This window comes from Dicentrarchus labrax, unplaced genomic scaffold (assembly GCF_905237075.1).
Source record: "Dicentrarchus labrax unplaced genomic scaffold, dlabrax2021, whole genome shotgun sequence".
Classification (NCBI taxonomy): Eukaryota; Metazoa; Chordata; class Actinopteri; family Moronidae; genus Dicentrarchus; species Dicentrarchus labrax.
In genome coordinates this window covers 31,334,847-31,354,598 of record NW_026136721.1, presented here as the reverse complement: position 1 = coordinate 31,354,598, position 19,752 = coordinate 31,334,847, and the positions used below count along the sequence as shown (strand labels likewise).

The 19,752-nt window shown below is 38.0% G+C and overlaps 1 protein-coding gene across 3 annotated transcripts in view; it reads right to left on the bottom strand.

The window, feature by feature from the left end:
- Positions 1-1,168: 1,168 nt before the first annotated feature.
- The window catches only part of mad1l1 (mitotic arrest deficient 1 like 1), a 54,652-nt gene continuing 36,068 nt past the window's right edge, over positions 1,169-19,752 (bottom strand). For all 3 annotated transcript variants that reach the window (XM_051386599.1, XM_051386600.1, XM_051386601.1), the window contains one exon: positions 1,169-3,521. In XM_051386599.1, the coding sequence (XP_051242559.1) occupies positions 3,372-3,521 (150 nt within the window). In that variant the 3' untranslated portion in view covers positions 1,169-3,371. The remainder of the gene's footprint in view (positions 3,522-19,752) is intronic.

Sequence of the window (19,752 nt, the reverse complement as noted above, 5' to 3'; positions counted from 1 at the left end):
ACACACACACACACACACACACACACACACACACACACACACACACACACACACACACACACACACACAGACACAGACACAGACACAGACACAGACACAGACACAGGAGAGTCTACTGTTATAACTACGGATATCAGTATGGTGTTGATACATCCACACTTTGTCAAATGACCATGCCGTGATTTTGCTGGCTGCCATTTTTGAGTGTATAAAAATTAAGCTTCCTGCACTGATAGCATCCAGCAATGTGTTTTTGCCACCAACACAGATACCAGCAATCTTCTGGCCACAACTTCCGCCAGCAACCTTGACCCTGGGGACCACCAGAAAAAGAAAGTCCAGCCTCCAGCTGGGAGTTTGTGCTCCACAAGCCCGGGCTCCTTGCACAGCAGTGACAGAGGTTACATTTCACTTCCCAAGAGCTAGTACATGCTACACTCCCAAGGGTCTCCCGGAATCCTAGTCTGGGCAGATACGGGTCTCTGAATCCCACTTAGTGGATGTTCAGACAAAAGGCTGCATTAGTGGACCTGGCTTCAGGTACTGGTGAGGCACTGAAATATATTATAGGAGGTCCAGTTAGTGTAATAGAGCCATGACGTTTATCAGATGCTAAACACTGCACAGTGGTTTATAATCTAAGAAAGGATTTTACTGCTCTAGACAGCTGGATGACGTCGCAATGCGCTGCAGCAAAGGTTGAGCCCGTTTAAACTTTTTCGTTGGAAAACCCTGCGTTTCTCTTTTGCTGACGCCCTCAGTGTTATTCAAATGAAAGAGGGGTTGTGTTATTTAGCGCAGGGCTAATGTCAGCATGAACGTAGTCTGAACAAGGTCCCAGACACTTGGCTGCAAGCTCCCCTTCCAGGAGTCCCTGTTGACGTTGCTCTTTCACGAAGGCACTGTTCCACAGAGGTCTTTGAATCACACTTAGCCTTGCCGCTCACCTGGCACTAACAGCCTTTGGAGAATCTACAGGAACCGTGACAGCTGACAACACAGCACCCAGGGTCACAGGGCCATGCAACAACAACAAGGTGGTGAGAATTGTCATTGAATCTTCCAGTTTGTCACAGCCTCGGGATATGGTTTTGTCATGGTAAAATGTACAGTCAGTGAGTTACTACAGTTACATGTTGCTGCAGAATGTACAGTATTTCAAGTCTGGTTCTCTAATAGTCAGTTTTTATTGATTACATTTTCATTTTCAAATTTAAACCAGTCAGAAGGTACAGTAATTTCATCGGCTGCAGACAGTGCAGTTACAAAGCAGTACAAAGCAGTACATCACAAAATGCTGAAGGAGAATTTTGTATGCTCAAGTGCAGCTTATATGAAACCCTCTAAAATATTACCTCTAGGTGTGAGCTGTGGGGTGTGCAGAAGATGTGCTGTGTTGTGAAAATGAATGAGGGTGTGGAAAAAAACAAGGACAGTATGTGGCATGTACTGTAAAGGAGAATAGGTTTTCTCTTGAGACATATGGCTGCACCAGCTGGAGTTCTTATATTGTTGCTGTGATAAGTGGCTTTAGAGTCAGTTCACTTCCTTTTGTTTCTCAGTTTTATTGGATTGGTCCCTTGCTTCCTCTTCACCCCATGTGTATTTCTGCCATTTCTCTTTATTGCTGCCTCAGAAATTCTCTCGTCTTGTCTCATGTTCATACTCACGCCAACACACATAGGCACGATCATTAACTAAATTCGTAACAGGAAAATTTTATAGTTTATCAAAATCAAAATTCATAACCTATGACTTGTTTCTGTGTTATAAAGGTTACAACAGTAAGCATTTTAGGTTCTCAACAAATATTAACATATCAAACATTAAAGCATCCCTAGTGATCTGTTTTTGTGTGTGTGTGTGTGTGTGTGTGTGTGTGTTTTCTTAGTCCAATCCCTACTTTGTGTGTGAAGAAGAAGAGGAGAGGAAAAAACAAATGTGTATACGGTACAAAAACAGATTTATTTGATAAAGCTGGCACACTTAAAAGAAGAAAATTGTTCAAAGCACTAACCTGTAATTTGTTCAAATAAAAATAAAAAGCAACTCATGCAATATAATCCTAAACTAGCACATTGTCGTTAAACTGACGTGTTTCCTTTCATGCGATGTGCATCGAGCCAACATGTGATTTAAAGCGTTTGCATTTTTAAAAGGCAGCAAACAGCCTTACCTTCATCAATTACTTTTTTTTTTTCAATTTCCCATTTATAATAACCGACCGGAGTGGTGTCATGACTATTTGTCCATCTTGCACAAATGAAAAAAACATTAGACAAGCTTGGTGAGGTCAACAGGGCACGCTATACATCCAAGTGGTAACACTTTCAAACTCTCCACGTTTGAGCACACTAATGCCTGTTGCGCTTATGTACCGTGTACTTCGGGGGAGGTTATTACAGATCAAATATCGAATTTTTCCTCATGGCCAAACCATACTGAGAATTTTAAAATGTGTTGTGAGGAAGGCAAGGTCGGCTCTTATTCTCCCTTCTAACGGAAACGACCAGAAAGAGATGTGCAGGAAACTTCTGTTTAGACTTTTATCAATTCAAGAACATTATTATTATTTAAAATAATAAAATCATATGTATGGCATAACTAAATTAGATATTGATGAAAAAGTACTTCACATTTATATATATATATATATATATATATATATATATATATATATATATATATATATATATATATATATATATATATATATATGCCAAGACAAGAATGTGAAAAAAGGAAAACAATAAAATCCACAGATTTTGCACTCAAATGGATTCCTTTATCACTATCTTTGGAGTGGCTTGGACTAGCTGTAACCACAAAGCATCTGTGTGAAACCTTTCATACAAGGCCCCAAGAGAGAGGACAAAAAAGGCAGAATAAAAACAGTCAACAAAGACTCAGCCTTGGTAAAGACCATACAAAACACATCACTGCACATACAGAGAACCATACAAATGTTTCTCTTGCTCCATATATACCTGAAAAAATACTTCAAAAGCCAAATGTCACTGTTTTTAGTATGTCATTTTCATGACAGCTATGGTATATTGAGAAAAAATTATATTTGTCAACATTTTATTGATAAAATATTCAGCGTACAAATAGGAAGCTGTTTTCATAGCCATTTGAATGTAAGTTGGAAGTATTCCATCAAACAAGGTGTTTATCCTCCACAACACAGCACTGACTGCATGATTCATATGTCAGTTGTCGAGAAGTACCGGCACATTTTGAAGACTTTGTGAATATCGTATGAGACAGAAAAAAACAATGCAAGGAGGAGAGTGGAAAAACACAGGAAATTAAAAACTGATCCAATATTCAATGCTACACCGTTGTGTCTGATATGGTGTCACATTACTTCAGATCGTAGTTTGGCGGCTGAAGAGGTCGAGGGTCACAGCAGAGAGGAACGCTGGGATGCTCTTCTGGTGATGCAGATGAAGGGCCACCATCTCTCCCAGAGTTTTAGAGAACTCTGTCTCCATGAGCTGCATGCTTCCATTGGAGCCCTGAACACACACACACACACACACACACACACACACACACGCACACACACATTGAAGCACAGAGGCATCAAAAGACAATACACAATATCAAACAATGAGACCTGGGTTTTTTAACTACATCCATCTCCAGAGGTAAACTTTCAAAGTGAAGCAACATCACTTAAAGTTGTTATTGTCTACAGGGGATTACCAAGAGTGTATATATGTGTGTGTGTGTGTGTGTGTGTGTGTGTGTGTGTGTGTGTGTGTGTGTGTGTGTGTGTGTGTGTGTGTGTGTACGCATTCACAGCAGGGTGAAGGTGTCTAAATCTGTGTGGATTAATTAAAAGGAATGAGGAGCAGCTCGGGGCAATGGAGTGAAGGAGAAAGGGATGAGGAGAGAAACGAGGGATAAAGTAATTAAAGCATTCCAGGGAGGGAGGAAGGTAGTGAGGAGCGGAGTCCCATGACATGCTGGGAAGATATGGAGATGTCTGAGACATGTCCTGTGTCAATGTGTGTAAGAGACACAGATCTTTACTTGACAAGTATCGTGAGAAGACTTATGAGGCAGATGGCAAACGGAAAATAAATGAAATAAGAAAACGACAAGAAAAGACCACAAGACAAGAAAAATGAATGGGATAAGATTAACAGAGAAAGATTTACTGTAATACTGCACTACATTATTTCCCACGTGGACACTTTTTTTACTGCAAGTCCAACTCAGTTAATGTTCACCCACAGAGAGGGATTTGGAGCTCAATAACTTTAAACAAAAAAAAAGATAAAAAACAGGATTTTGACTCGAGCATTCTCATTTGAAAACTGAACAGATTGCAGAAATAGGACATTGGAGAGTAGTGTAGCTGATGCAAATAAATAATAAAAAGTTAATCCTACTTGATAAACCAATTAGTGTGCTTCCTCACACACAACAGGATGAGGTGAACTCAGCTGTTCACTTTTGTGTGAACATCCACAAATCTCTAATGGGTGACAGGAGAGGATAACTGAACTAATGACATTTGCTAGCTGACTGCACAATGCTAAACCGAGGCTAAACGTAGTACGGAGAGTGCTTGAGAGACACAGATAGAAGGACTTGCTGTTTCGATGTTTTTTTTTTTAAGAAAACTGTACAATAATGTTGCAAAAATATTAATAAGCACAAAACATTAGCTTATTGTCCGTAAATGTGGAGTGTTCAAGCTAATGTGGGATATAAGTTGCTCTTTAATAACAACTTTTTTCATTATTTTCTAACAAGTCATAAGACCCTTGTGGCATTGTGTTTTATTTTTTCCATTAGTATTTATTGGCAATTGACCTTTTTTTTATAAAGTCAAGAGGCTGTAGATGGGAAATTAGGGAGAGGGTGAGGATGACATGCAACAAAGGTTCCAGCTGGATTCGTTGCGGTTACGTGGTAAGCATCTTAGACTACTAGCCCGCCGTGACACCCGGCATACAGCTACTTTCAAGATTAAATGTACACTCCTGTCTTGAATTGGGTCATGATCAAGAAGTTTAATATTATTTATTTAACAATAAGTTGTGTCTTCTGGATCTGATGTATGAATAGATGGTGAGGTGGTAAACAATCTTCTTCAATTCAAAGGAGGTCCAATCTGCTTCCTACATTTGAATATTCCTACTGTGACTTTAATAGTGATTTTCTCAGTAAAATAAGGACATGATTTTAATGGACCAACTTCAACAGTGGCAAAGAAAACAACACCTAGACGTTTCATTTCTTGCAGACAAATTAAGCTGATTTGTGCCATGGCCACAGAAAATACTTATTTTCCAATTACCAGCGGGGGCTGTAAAACATTTTATGTAAGGACACCTCACAGCAACAAGGTTATGGTCACCTCTTCAAGCATTACTCCTTACATGTGGTCTTGATTTCATTCTAAATCAGTGTTTACTACACAGACCTGGACACTGCAGTGAGGCAAACCAAAGGCTTTTCTAATCACACCAGCTTTCTCATGACTACTGTCAATGGCTCCGTTTCCCTGACCGTCCCTGGTGTCTTCTTTTCTTGCACGGCTGTCTGAAAGCTAGGCCATATCCTCGGGCTGCTACTCTCATCACACACAAACACGTGTGTGCACACGGCTCTAAAAACTGCTGGGGCTCTGGGAACATGGAACACATACATCAAAGAAAAACACTGCTAGCAGTTACCATGGAGATCTCTGTGTCTGAAACACCTTCTGCTGAAGTTTGTCCTCAGAACAGACTTAGACTTTTATGAGTGGGTGTATGTGCGTGTGAGACACAGTGGACGGGTTTATGGAGGCCTATGGGAGCCGAGGATGGTGAGGCCTCCCACAGTCAGTTGGAAAGGAAAGCTAAGATAACACCATCATTGTCTGGAGAAACACTAGTGCCCCCATGTAACATTTGGATTTCAAGTGGCCAAATGTGCGAACAGACACGCACACATAAACAGGTAGGTGGCTGAGCAAAGGTTATAAAGATTTACACATTGTAGAAAAGGTTTTAGACACAAAACTGAAGCGGCAGTGCTCTGGGTCTGAGACAGAGAAAGAGTGTAACACAAAGAGGTTGGTAGGAGAGGGAGAATCAGTTAATACCAGCAGACTCACCATTCTGCCTGAACACTGTTCATACAGTTGCCTCAGCAACAACACAATTAAACTTTACATTTAAAGTCACTTTCCAGTAAGTTAATGCTCTAATCTTCTAATCTTAATGTTCTAATCTAATCATATCTTTATTTATTTATATATTAAAAGTTCTCTATTTTTTGTGTGTGATTGTTGTGTGATTGTATATTTTATGCACCACCACTATGGAGCCAGACTCGATACACAAATGCATTTTCAGTGTACATACAAATATGCTTCAATCCATATATAAGTAAAAAAAAAAAATAACACATATAAAAATAAGATTTGTAAACATATTTGTGATGCGCACACAAATATTTCTTGTTTTAAATATGTGCAATAAAAATTCACAAATGTACAAATCGTCAGGTATTTGCAATTTTCATCAAATACATACTCGGACGTTGTTACATTGATATATGAATTGTCAAACGCGCATTTGTCTCAGTGCTTTTAATTTGTAAACCTCCCTGCATTTGTGTGTGGAATTTTGAGACTCTTCTAGAGTGACTCCGATACACAAATGCATTTTTTCTACAAGGGGGCCGTCTGCAGCCATTTAGATGTCTCACTCCTTTACAGCCAATCACATGAGTGCCTCCCCACGAGGGGTTTTTAACTGACGTCATTACAGGGCGCAACGGATATGATGATGATATGCACGAATGATATGGATCTAGATCACGATCTAGATGGGCCAGAGGAGATGGCAGCGAAAAAAAGGAAACACGGTGTCTGGAAGCGGCAACCCCGACAATTTATGTCTAAGTGAAACAACGTTTTGTTTCACTTACACTTAAATTGTCTCGGTTGCCGCTTCCAGACGCCATATTTCCTTTTTTCGTGAGGCACTCATGTGATTGGCTGTAAAGGAGTGAGACATCTGATTGGCTGCAGACGACCCCCCTTGTAGAAAAAATGCATTTGTGTATCGGAGTCACTCTAGAAGAGTATGTGTACAAACCTACCTGGCAATAAATCGGATTCTGATTCTGATAATGAGGAACACGTGCTTCAAAATGTTTTAACTGTACTTAATTCGTTGTTGGCGCATCAAAAAACAAAACCTTAGCTCATGACTGAAGCCTTGCACGTATCAAACTAGCGTTGCAGGGTTGCAAGCATTGTAACATGTTGAGGTTAAGACAGGCAGCTTTCGTTTCAACTTGCCCGTTATTTACAGACTCAGAGTCTACAGCCAAGCTAATGGCTATCCAGCGGGGCCTTGAGCTTAATGCTAACATCAGCATGCTAACATACTCACACCGACAATGCCATGACACTATTGCTGTGACCGTGACACTAACATTTGCTAATTAGCAGTAAACACACAGTACAACTGAGGCTAAAGGGAATGTCACTCATTTTGTACTAGTTATCTCTGCCGGGTGTAAAACCCACAGGGGATCACGCGTTCGGTTGTATGTGTGCGCGTGTCCCTAGTGGACCCATCAGTTTGATTTTTTGGTGCACATTTATGAATGTATGCTCAGAGACTCATGGTTGCAGTGATTCATACTTTCGGACAAATCTTTAAAAAAAAAACATTATATTGACTGTTCTGTTTTATACCGACTTCAAGTCCTCAACCCTATTACCGGCTGGTAGAGGTGCAGGTGATCAACAACTTCTAGGCTAAAAACAAGTCTTACCTAGTCTGTTGAAGGCCATATTATGACCTTGGTGCAAAAACATATATAGAAATGCTTGGTCTCGTCTTAAACCAGAGCATCTACAGATTCATTCCATACCCGATATGTTTGATATAAGATGAATAAATCCCTGTTTTTGTTTGGATTATTATTTAAGTGAATAAGACGTTTGTTACAATAGCCAGAAATAGAAAAAAAAACTCTGCCACATTTCAAGTGATGTACAGTGTAATACTTTTGTACTAGATAGCTAGCATAGTTAATCAAGAATTGCATCTAATCATCACAGACCAGTTGTATTGAAATAAAACTTAAACACAATTTCATGTTTTTTCATAGGTATTCAAGATTAATTAACCATGCGTAATGTTAACATCTTGTTTCTCTGCGAAGTCTACAGTCTTATGCAGGGCCATTCTTCCTGACGTACATTGTCTTTTTTTTCACGATTTCCTAGACATTGTTGTAATGTTACACCGAAAGTAAATGGAAAAGTAGAAAATTGTACACTTCTTAGGACAGCTCGCCTTCGAATGCACGCACAATGTAGGAAGACGCCACCCTAGCAATGGTGACTTGTTCATTTTCTGTACTTCCCCAGATTTGTGTATACTGTACAGGTAAGCTTTAGTCCAGCTTTCAAGTTCTCTCACTTGTACCAGTGAAAGACTGTCACAACTTTGTTGATTTAATTACTTCTTCTAGTTTCTAGTGAAAGAAAAAATATCTCCCGTGTGAATGCAGGTATTCGTCAACTTCATATGAACACTAACAGTTTAGATGAGAATCGTCGGCCATCTCTAATTCTTATACGCAACTCAACACTCATACGGTATGTAAATGATCTCATTTCGAAAGCATTCCAGGAGTTACTTTGTGACGATGTGTGTAATGATGTTGTAATTTATCTTCATTGTATCCTCTTTCCCTCTCTACCTGCTACACCCAGATAGTTTTGCATTACAGGGTAAAAGTCTACAACAATAGTGATTGTCATGCCATGGATGGTTGAGAAAAGATGGTTTCTCCTAGCTCTTCTATAATAGCACAATCTACATTCAGCCAGTAATCCATGGAGGAAAATTCCGTTACACCACCGAACAACAACAACTGCAAAATTCACTGATAGCTTCTCTCTTTTTTTTAAGATAAATGTGCTGTGTTTCTGTGTCTGACCAGTGTAAAAATAATTGATGTTTTTATAATGTTGTTGAATTCTTTTTGGGTAAACTTTCTTAAACAAAAGTTATTGTTCTGATACACAACCTGTGTAAAATGTTCTTCAACTGATTGACAGTTGGAACACAAATATCAATGTACAAGTGATTTAAGAATGAATTAATGGAATGAGCATGTTTGTTCTGGTAATGTGCCACAGAGGGCCTCTACCTGGCTGCCTAAATGACAATAAATTTAGCTGTACTTATATTCACTAATCTGCCTAATGAAGTACTTGGCAACAATTATGTGATTCTGTTCACGTATGTTAAAACATCTTGCACTAGAATACAGATGGAGTGGTTGAGTCATTTCTGCTTGTTATCATTGTTAATGCCAGACTAATCCATTAATAGTTTTTGATTAAAATTAAACGTGGTGTATTATACAGGGGTTCTTAAAAAGTTGCAATCACAAGGGGAATAAAGCATTTTTTAATGGTTAAAAGAGAACCAGATTTAAAACAAATGTGACCCAGAGGGCTACACATATGGCAACTTGTTACATTTATTGTCACGTTTCTCTTTCCTTATGCAGGAAAAAATTCAAAAAAAGTTAATGAAAGGTCAGGGCAAGGTTTTTAAAATAAAAATCAGCTTTATTCAAATACTGACCTTATCAATGCCGATTTGCATATTCACACTTCACCAAAAAGTGTTTTAAACAATATCTGACCTTTATGAAAACAACAAGGTTCTGTTTGTATTTGAAAACAACTGGATCTCCCTCATTCAGCACAGGGAGTGAGATGAATAAAAAAATACAATGTCAGGTCAAGGTACACAACAATATCACAGGTTCCTCCTACGGGAGGGTACCAAACTCATCCAGCATAAAAACAACCTGAGACTGAAGAAAACTTCTAGCGGTAAGAATCCAAGACAAACTTGCTAACAAAATCTGAGAAGGATACAACTCATGAAGAGGGGCAGTGCTATCCCGTTCATCCCCTCCTTTCATTTATCCATCCAATTAAAGGAAATCGATACTTCCTGGCTTGAGATGCAGGGCGGGGCTTTATAGTGACCTCATCCAAACAAGGAGCTGCATGCTGCCTGAATGACAATCACGCTTCTCTCCCAAAGCAGACAGGGTCAGAGTAAAGGTGTACACACACGCCCTTAGACAGTAAGAATGAAACACATGAAACCAATGACTGACAACTATTTTCATTCTTTAAATTTGTTGAACAAAAGAAAGAAAAATGCCCATCACAATTTCCTTAAGGCCAAAGTGTCTTCAAATATTGTTTTGTCTGACCAAAAGTAAAAACCCTAAGCTTATTTAAATTACTAGAATACTAAATTATCCTTTAATTCTAAGAGTTTCTTATTGTCAACAAATATATTGAAAAGACTGAAAGCAACAATGAACCAGATGTTACTAACAGGTATTTCCTGTGTAGCCAATATTTGATATATCTTATTCCTCTGTGCTGTAGACCTATATTGATGTCCAAAACTATTAAAGACAGATCAATGAGCCACACTGTTGCACCGGGTGACATGTTCCTTCATCACCATTCAGTTATGCATACACTGTCCTGCTGCCTTAAATATGTGAATCAGATCTGCTGCTGAAACTAGTCCCCAACAAATGCAACATTTCCTTTTCTTTGAGTAAAGTTTGCTAAAACCTACAGCCTGCAACTGCTTTAGGAAATGTTTTGGTATATATGTGGCCTGATTTTGTCTTCAGTAGCAAACAATGGGCTTGAGGCTGAAAGCCACAGACAGTAAGTTAGAAAGTATTGAGCAATGGACCAATGCATCGTTGGTTTTGGTCTTTTAATGGAATTTGTTGACAATAGGGGAAAAAAATGTAGCAGCAGTCTTATCTCCAGCAGCTAGCAGATGCATTACAGGAGCATCATGAGCCAGAAATACAAACCTAATGCAACTATAGCAAGAATTCCAGTAAAGCAGGTAATTCTTAAACTTTCTTACCTCATCTGTCATTCTCACCTGTTTTCACACTGGTGTCACTAACAACAAGGCTGCCATGTTACTCTATCTGTAGCTTTTGATTTGAAAAGTGCCACACCTGAAGATGTGCACATGATCCACTGTCACAAACAAAATACTGGATTGCTGCAAACCACAACTACACACAGCAGCCAGGCCCAGCTGTTATTCAATAATTAAAATTCAACTCAATCAATTTACTCATCAATATTCTACCACTGTGTCTTTCTCTTACCCATCCTGTTATGGCCCTCTTTCCAGTTTGTCTGATTAAAAAGGTGTTAAAATTTGTATTTATAAAACATGTGATACAGCCAAATTGTGCTTGTAATCGTTTTAATGTTGTTCAATAACAGTGAGTCAAACAGGCTATTCTCTCTGGATAGTAATAAGTGAAATGTTGCCAACGGATGCCATCTTATTAATGACTTTAATAAACTATTGCTTCATTCACAGTTTTGGCTGCAACTACATTATGTCTGATTAAAAGCAACCTTATTAATCACATCAACAACAAACTGCACAAACCTTTACTGTGCTTTAATTGCATGGTCTAATTTGATCTGAGCTTTGTTTATTTTTATTGTACTAATCTGGATTATTATTATTATTATTATTATTATCATCCACCCCAGGAGACTTGACATCTGCTCAAACATGAATTGAACTTTAAAAGTAAAACCATCTACTTTTTTTTGGAAGCACATTTTTAATACATTTTTTCCACTTTCTGAGTTCCTCAGACAACAAATGTTTTTTTTTTCTACTTTGAAAAGCTCTCTGCCTTCTCATTTCCATTTGATGAGCGGTTTCCATTATGTCTAACTGTGATTGGCAAGACAAGTAATGTGGCTGAAAAGATAATGATTAATCACCACTCCCCTACAATTTATATTACAATTCTTAGAGCTGTTAACGCCTATATGAAATACTTAAAGACAGCTTCACTGTCCTTACTGTCATGACATACTGCTTTGTGTTGGTCTTTGCAACTGTACTGTTTAAAATAGAGTCCTCAGACTGTGTGTGCATGTGCGTATGTGACAGATGGCTCTATATTGAGGTGATGACATGCAGTTCACAGATCAGTTGACCTCTGTCTCTGCTCTCTGCCACTAATGAGGAGACTTTTCTTCTCCATCTTACCCTCTTTGTCTTCATCTCTCTTCCCTCTGCTGCACAGATCTCTCTCTCTCCAATACAATTTTATTCAGTCCTCATTTAAACCCTTGCCTCTTTTCAGATTCTGCCTTCATCACCTCTGCTTTACACACACACGCCACTGACCCACCAACAGCAGCATCACCAACAATAAACAGTTCCACTGCATGGCATAGCTGCTGATTGGGGGGGTGAAAAAAAAAAAAAAAAACAGAAGGCAAATTAATTGAATAATCAAAAATATGCAGATGAATAGTTTTCAATTTAAATGCAGATTCTGGCATTTTTCTGCAGTTGGGAGGAGGATGTCAGAGAGAGAAGAGAAAGAGAAAGAGAGAGAGAGATGGAGTAAAGCTCCCACCAAAAATAATTAAATCAGCAGCAATTCTATCCATATTTATATTCTAATCAGCTTTTTGTTTACTGTTTTTAAAGCGTTGCTCATGTGTCTGAGCAATAAATAACTAATGACTACATACATCTAACAGAGAACTGTTTTGTGAGGAGTATGATAAACACTCTTAACTGAACGACTCACTAGCATAAATACATAAAACATGGAATTAGTTACAGTTGTCAATACAAGACACCATAAAACTTAACATGCCTAGATGTTCAAAGAACTCATAACTCTTTGTTGTTTTGTTTATTTTGTATTTCTCTTATCTGGGCATAAACTTCACCTTCTGAGCATTAGAAAACTAGAGGAAACTCAAAATGCTCGCACAATACGTTCTAACTGTGGTGGTGGCATAGGCTCCTAGAAATACCATCAATAACTGCTTCCCTGATGGTTTTTAAACTGTAATTGTATGATATTTTTGTCCTGGTTCAAGTGTTTGGATTTTCATTTTGTCACAAGAGAGAAAAAACTCAAAATATGCAATACAGCTCTGCCCTGGGTGTAATGTTTGATGTCAGATTGACAGCTCATTAATCAGCTAGTTAGAGTAGAGAGAATGACAGTGTGCTGACCTCTGTGTTATGTTCAACAAAGCCGGAACAATTATAGAAAAGAAAAAGATTCATTGGGCTGAATTTCCCGGCATTAAATTCACAAGAAACTTATTTCAAGTGAGGAGGAAAAAGGGTATTTATATGCAGTGTGAATTTCAGCCAGAACTCTATACAAAATGGTATATGCAGTATGCATTTCAGATAGGACTCAAAACAAAACAAACTGGGCTGGTAAACAAGATTTATCTGTTGGAGACTCAGCAACAGGCAAGTTTTTCCAAATTAACTGTGAATATGCAGTGATGCTGTGTTTGTTATCTCGACAAATTTACTGTTACAGATGCGGTTTTGGGCAGATGTGTAATGCCGCTTGTTGGAATTGCCAAGCTAATACATCTCTCTATTTGGCTCATATACATACAAACACAGTGAAGTACTGTCCAGACCATGTTTGGCCGTTTATTCATCTATTTGTTATGTGTGACACATAAATCTTTTATCTCTGGTGTACAGGTACTTCATCAACATCTAGTTTAAAGGAACTTCCCATTTGGTTACAATGTGCAGCTATTAAAAATTCATCTGGCTCATTCATACAGTTGATGAGTTTGAGAATTCATTCACTTCACCATGTAAACCATGATGCCGGTTACAGCTGAACTCAATCATGTTTATATTAAAAGTGCAATTTGAAACAATTCACAAGAACCACAATTTTAATTATAGTTTAGATTATTAACAATAACTTCATAAGATTGCATTAGCAGAAGCATACTAATTAGAAAACAGCTATTAGTATGATTTTGTGGTATGGCCAGTCCACAGATTTAATGCTACAGCTATAACTGTTATGGCAATATTTTTTATTACAGCCGGTAAAGTTGAAGATCACAGATTAAACATTGTTTACAGCTTGTTAAAAGTAAGTTAACTTAACTGACTGATTTGTATAAAAGAAAATCTTGGAAGAAAATCCATAACCAACAACGAGCAACTGCATTACATTATGTAAATATATCCATTCTAAGTTTGAGATTATTCTTAGTAAAATTAGAAATATTGCAGAAATCTTTCAGTACTGAATCACAAGTTGCCATGGCAACCCTCAGCCATTTTAATTGTTGTGCAAGATTGTCTGCATGTTATACACAAACAGGAGGCCACGTATAATAAAAAGTGCCCCCATCATCCTCATTTTTAGACTACTGAGAGAAAAACAGATGGTTTGTGTAACTCAAGCTGCACCATACAGTACATCACTTGTACAGTATATGTGTCTATAGATCATTTTCTATAATCCTTGTCCTTGTGTCAAAGTGATGTTTTTTTGGTTTATGAGATTAGGTGGCTAATTATAAAAAATATAGTCTTGGTAGCAAACACAAATAGTGGAAACTTATGAGATCAGTGACCTTTTACTGTAGAACAGCAGCACATTTGAGTATTTACAAAATTAAACACTGTAGCCAAGAGGATACTGAAGTGCACCCTCTGCAGCTCTGTTATCTTTATTTCATGAGAAGTAAAGGGAAAACCTAAAAGAGGACTAAACTCAGGGAACCCTGACAGCTCACCTGGTAGAGCTGGCGCCCCACATACCAAGGCCGAGTCCTGTTGCAGTGGCCACAGGTTCAACTCCGACCTTTGGCCCTTTGCTGCGTGTCATCCCCTCTCTGCCACCCCCTTTCCTGTCACTCTTCAGCTATCACTGTCAATTAAAAGCCAATAAAAGCCCCAAAAATATATATATTAAAGAAAGTATTAAACTGATTTAGCATCGCACTCCTAAAGAACGGTCAGGGTCACGATAGATGGTTTAAAAAAATAGGATAAAAATTGATAAAGCAGAACCAAATATCTTTTTTTTATTCTACACATTTTGCCTGGTCTAAACCTGGTGCCTACATTACTCACAAAACAACGCCAGTAGTGCTAGTAGTGGCTAATGTAGTCTTGAGACGCTAGCCTTTAGCAGAGATCAGGAGATCTCTTCTTTTCAACTCCACACGCCACACCACACTTCTAGTTGTCAGCCTCAAGTGACTACATTCGAGACAATCTATCACATTCATGCAGCTCCCTCTGGAGCACAGAAATTTCATACAACTTGCAATAGTACTCCTCAAAACCGCATCTGATGTGCAAACTCCCTTTGAGAAATATTCATCAATAACATCCATTCATTCACTGCAAGTTGGTCTCTAACTTAAAGCTGATTGTGATACTAAATAATAATATTCATAGGTATGTTTTCATTGTGTATAATAACCTGAATATAGTGGTCGTTGTGTTTTTGTTACCTTAGAATGAGTTGTTTTTATATATAGACACTGCAGGTTGTTGAACTGCTATGTTTCTAAACTAAACACTGGTTGTAGGTGGCGCCTTTTGTGGCCACCATTGTTTCTCCTACACATTTCACAGCCTGTTCCGATTCCCAGGTCATCAAATACAAGTGGTGGTGGTGTTCAGCTACTTCAACTTCACCCTAGATGCCACTCAATCCTACACACTGGTCCTTTAAGTGATTAACACAGAGTTACAAAGTCAACATTAACGTGTGAACCGCTGTGAGTTTGTGCAGAGACGGAGAGATTGTCTCCAGCTCAGGAATATTCATGACCTCAGGTGGACTTGTGTGTGTGGTTCTGATGTATCACGTTACCATGGAGACAGCAGACATATGTTCCGAACATCGACCAAAGGAGCTAGTGACGCCAACTAGCGTGCACAGACAAACGTGCATGCACAGACACACACACACATTCACATACACACCCTGAGGGCAGGCAGGACAGGAAACTGTCAGGAGAAATCAGAGTCAACATTCTCTTCTTTCTCTGGGATTTCAACTCCGAGATTTCTCTCTGAAGGTTTAAGTACATAAAGTCATATCCACTGAAAATGCAGTTAATTTATTCACTCTTGTATTCCCATCAGTCTTTTTGTTTACTGTTTATTAGTGCTTTGCTCATGTTTATCTTCATCGCTATCAGCGATACATCAGTGAGTGTTTTGTTTCAGTCAGTGAGCAAAGTGAAATTCAGTCCCAGCAAGCAATCTTTCTTTTCCCAAACACCCACTCATCTATCCTTTTTAGTTTCATATTCATTTTGTTGCCTTCTGTCTTACACACATGAACAAGAACGCGCACGCACGCACACACACACACACACACACACACACACACACACACACACACACACACACACACACACACACACACACACACACACACACACACACACACACACACACACACACACACACACACACACACACACACACACACACACACACACACACACACGATAGGAACTCAAGATCTAATGGATCTTAATCATTTCAGTAATAATACAACGTATTTTGCACAGGGACAGATAAAGTTAAACACATTCATTCACAAACTCACAAAGGCTCAGCAGTATCAATGGCTGCAATGGTCTTTAGTCTGCAAGATAACCTTGTTGAATTATTTTTCCCAAAATGAGTAGTTGGCACAGTATTCATGGGTGGAGCATGATGACATTTGAAATGTAAGTCTCCTCATTCATCCAACATGCCAATATTTTTCTTAATGATGATTAATGAATGTCATTTTAAAGTTATGATTTAATTGGATATGTGATTCCTTATGCAGTATGTAAATGATAAGATGATGGTGTTTTTAAACAAACTCTTTTAAAGGATTACTATGCATGACTGCGAAACTGCGTATTAATGTGCTAAAAAATGTTCATCATAAAATAGTGTGTTAACAGTACAATATCTGAAAAAGGTTACCGTCTGGCATTTTTGCTTGAATGTTTTGGGTTCCTTAATTACTCACTGCCAGAAACAAAAGTTCTTTAAGAAAGGTTTAAAATGTCTGTTTGCCAGCATGTTCATTGGGCATTTACATTATTTGGTTAAGACAAATGCTGATTATGTTACCTGTAGAATATGTTATTGTACCTGCCGCTACTATTTTGATATAAATGTTTGTATGTGTACTACGGGCTGTACACTTGTTTTATCAGTACAATATTTTGAGTGCTATTCCCTTTGTAATGGACTAGCTCATTCCACTTTACGCTCTAATCAATCAATAAATGGTTAAAAAAAAAAAGAAAATACAACACCTTTATCACTCCTTATAATTTTAAGTAGCTGCCACACTGCCTGCTACAAATGGCACTCTAACACTGTGGTGGCATTAAATCTGATTGGTCAGAAAAAGAGAGGCAAAGATAACAGGCTTATCACTGGGCGAGAAAGAGTGACACCAGAAACGTTTTTTGGCCAGTGGCCCAGCTGGCCACCACTGCACGAGCTCCCAGCCGCTCCCATGGCTCGAGTCTTATTGGAACTGTAGCCAGCAGCTGCCCTGACAGTCGAGCTGTGCTTCTAAGTTATTTTAAAATTAAGCTGTAACAGACAAATGACTACACCATTGAAGCAGTGATGGCTTACAATCTGTCTTACACACACATGCACACAGGCAAACACACATTTGTGTGGCGTTAATCATTCCCAAGTGGCTGATAAAACAGAGACAGGTCATTAAGACTTGACAGTGTTCATAAACTGTACTTTATTAACTGTCCTCTTCCTTCGCCCACTCTCACACAGACACAGATATAAACTATTTTGCTTTTTCAAAAAGGCACTATTTCATTGCTTCTTGAAACCACTAGCATTTTTTAAACGTTCTGCTCCATCTACGCATCACCTACCTACCACCATTACTCCATACATTCCTTTCTTTCCCTCTATCTCTCTCTGGTGAGAGCATTGACTGTTAATTGGGAGTATGTTTTAATGAGCTGGACCTGAGATTCTATCTTTTCCTTTCATTAGGAAGGGTACGCAGGGGAGAGAGTGTCAAGGAAGTGAAGGAAGTGTGAGAGAGAATGAACAAGAGAGGGAAAGAAAGAAAAAGAGAAAAAGACAGAAAAGTCAGGTCGATAGAGAACATCTAGAAGTTTTAAGTCATTGCTGCAGAGCGCACAGCTCTGTGTGTGTGTTTGTTTATTTGTTAATGAGCTAATCAATAGCAGAGGAGTGTAAGCCCAGCAGTGGGTCTGCTTTGGGAGATTACTTACAGAGATGCACAACTTGTAAGACTTGTTTGTCTACAATGTGCCTTGATTTTTTTAAACTGTTCTGACTCAACTAAAGTTGCTCAACTTAAGTTTCTCAGGTAAAAATTAGAACAACAGTAACATGATGGGTCAATTTCAGGTCTTTATCTGTCTGACGAATGCACTTCTTCATTTGAGCTACTGCAAGTCTCGAGTCCACACGATCAAATAAAGGACTATTTTTAGGTTTAGGTACGTTTTATTTTTCCGATAATTTAAAAAATGAATTCACAATAATTCCCATGAATAATTTCTTGAACAGATGTTCATGCAAACAAAACAAGACAAACAAAACAAAGATTGGTGTATATTCAACTTTGTTAACCAGTCTTATAGCTCTTTTTTGCAACAAAAAAATGCAATTTGTATTAGTTTTGTAAGTATTTCCCCAAATCTCTATACAGTTCGTAATGTAAGGAAGAATGAGTGAGGACTACAAAATGAATAATGATTTATGGTCCAAGATGTCCTTAGTTTTACAGAGTATTGCAGTAGATTGATATTTTAGATTTAATGTAGTTTATGTGGGGTTTCCAGTTTAATTTATGGTCTATCATTACACCCAGGAATTTGTTTTCATACACTCTCTCTATATCTACTTTGTTAATCCTGAGTTTAACCTCATTGTTGATTTTTTTATTTCCAAACACTATGAATTTTGTCTTACTTAAATTCAGTGGCAGTTTGTTCACATCAAACCATTTTTTCAAATTGCACAATTCACTTTCGACTATATCCAAAAGCTCATTCAAATCTTTATGTGAACAAAATGAATTAGTGTCATCAGCAAAAATAACAAAATGTAGCAGCTCTGATGCTCTGCAAATACCATTTAGATAGAGAATGAAAAGTTTGGGTCCAAGGACTGAACCTTGGGGTACCCCACAGGTGAACTTTTGAAGCTCGGAATTTTCAGTGTTAACATTTTCATACTGGTACCGGTTATCCAGATAGCTCTTCAGCCAGGAATATGCTACACCTCTAATACCATAGTTTTCCAGTTTACTCATTAATATCTTGTGGTCTATTGTATTGATCTATTGGCTCAAAAATCCATGCTGTTGCTCACTTAATGCATTGTATTTTCTTTTTACAAATATCTTTTCTAAAATCTTAGAAAATTGAGGAAGTAAAGAAACTGGTCTGTAGTTGGAAAACAAATATCTATCTCCATTTTTATAAATGGGAATAACTTTCGCTATCTTCATTTTATCTGGAAAGATGCCTGTTAAGAACGTTTGATTGCATATATGTGTAAGGGGTTTGACAGTAAATTCGATAGTGTTCTTTACTATTGACATATCAATGGCATTATAATTCGTAGACTTTTTATTTTTAAATTCCTTTACAATGTCCAAAATTTCATTTTCATTTACTCCAATCAAAAACATAGAATTTATATTTTTATCACAACTATTAATGCCTTCGATGTCACTCGGCTCTATGATCTCATTAGCTAATTTAGGTCCCACATTTACAAAATATTAAATGAATTCATCAGTTATCTCTTTTTTGTTATTTGTAGTTACATC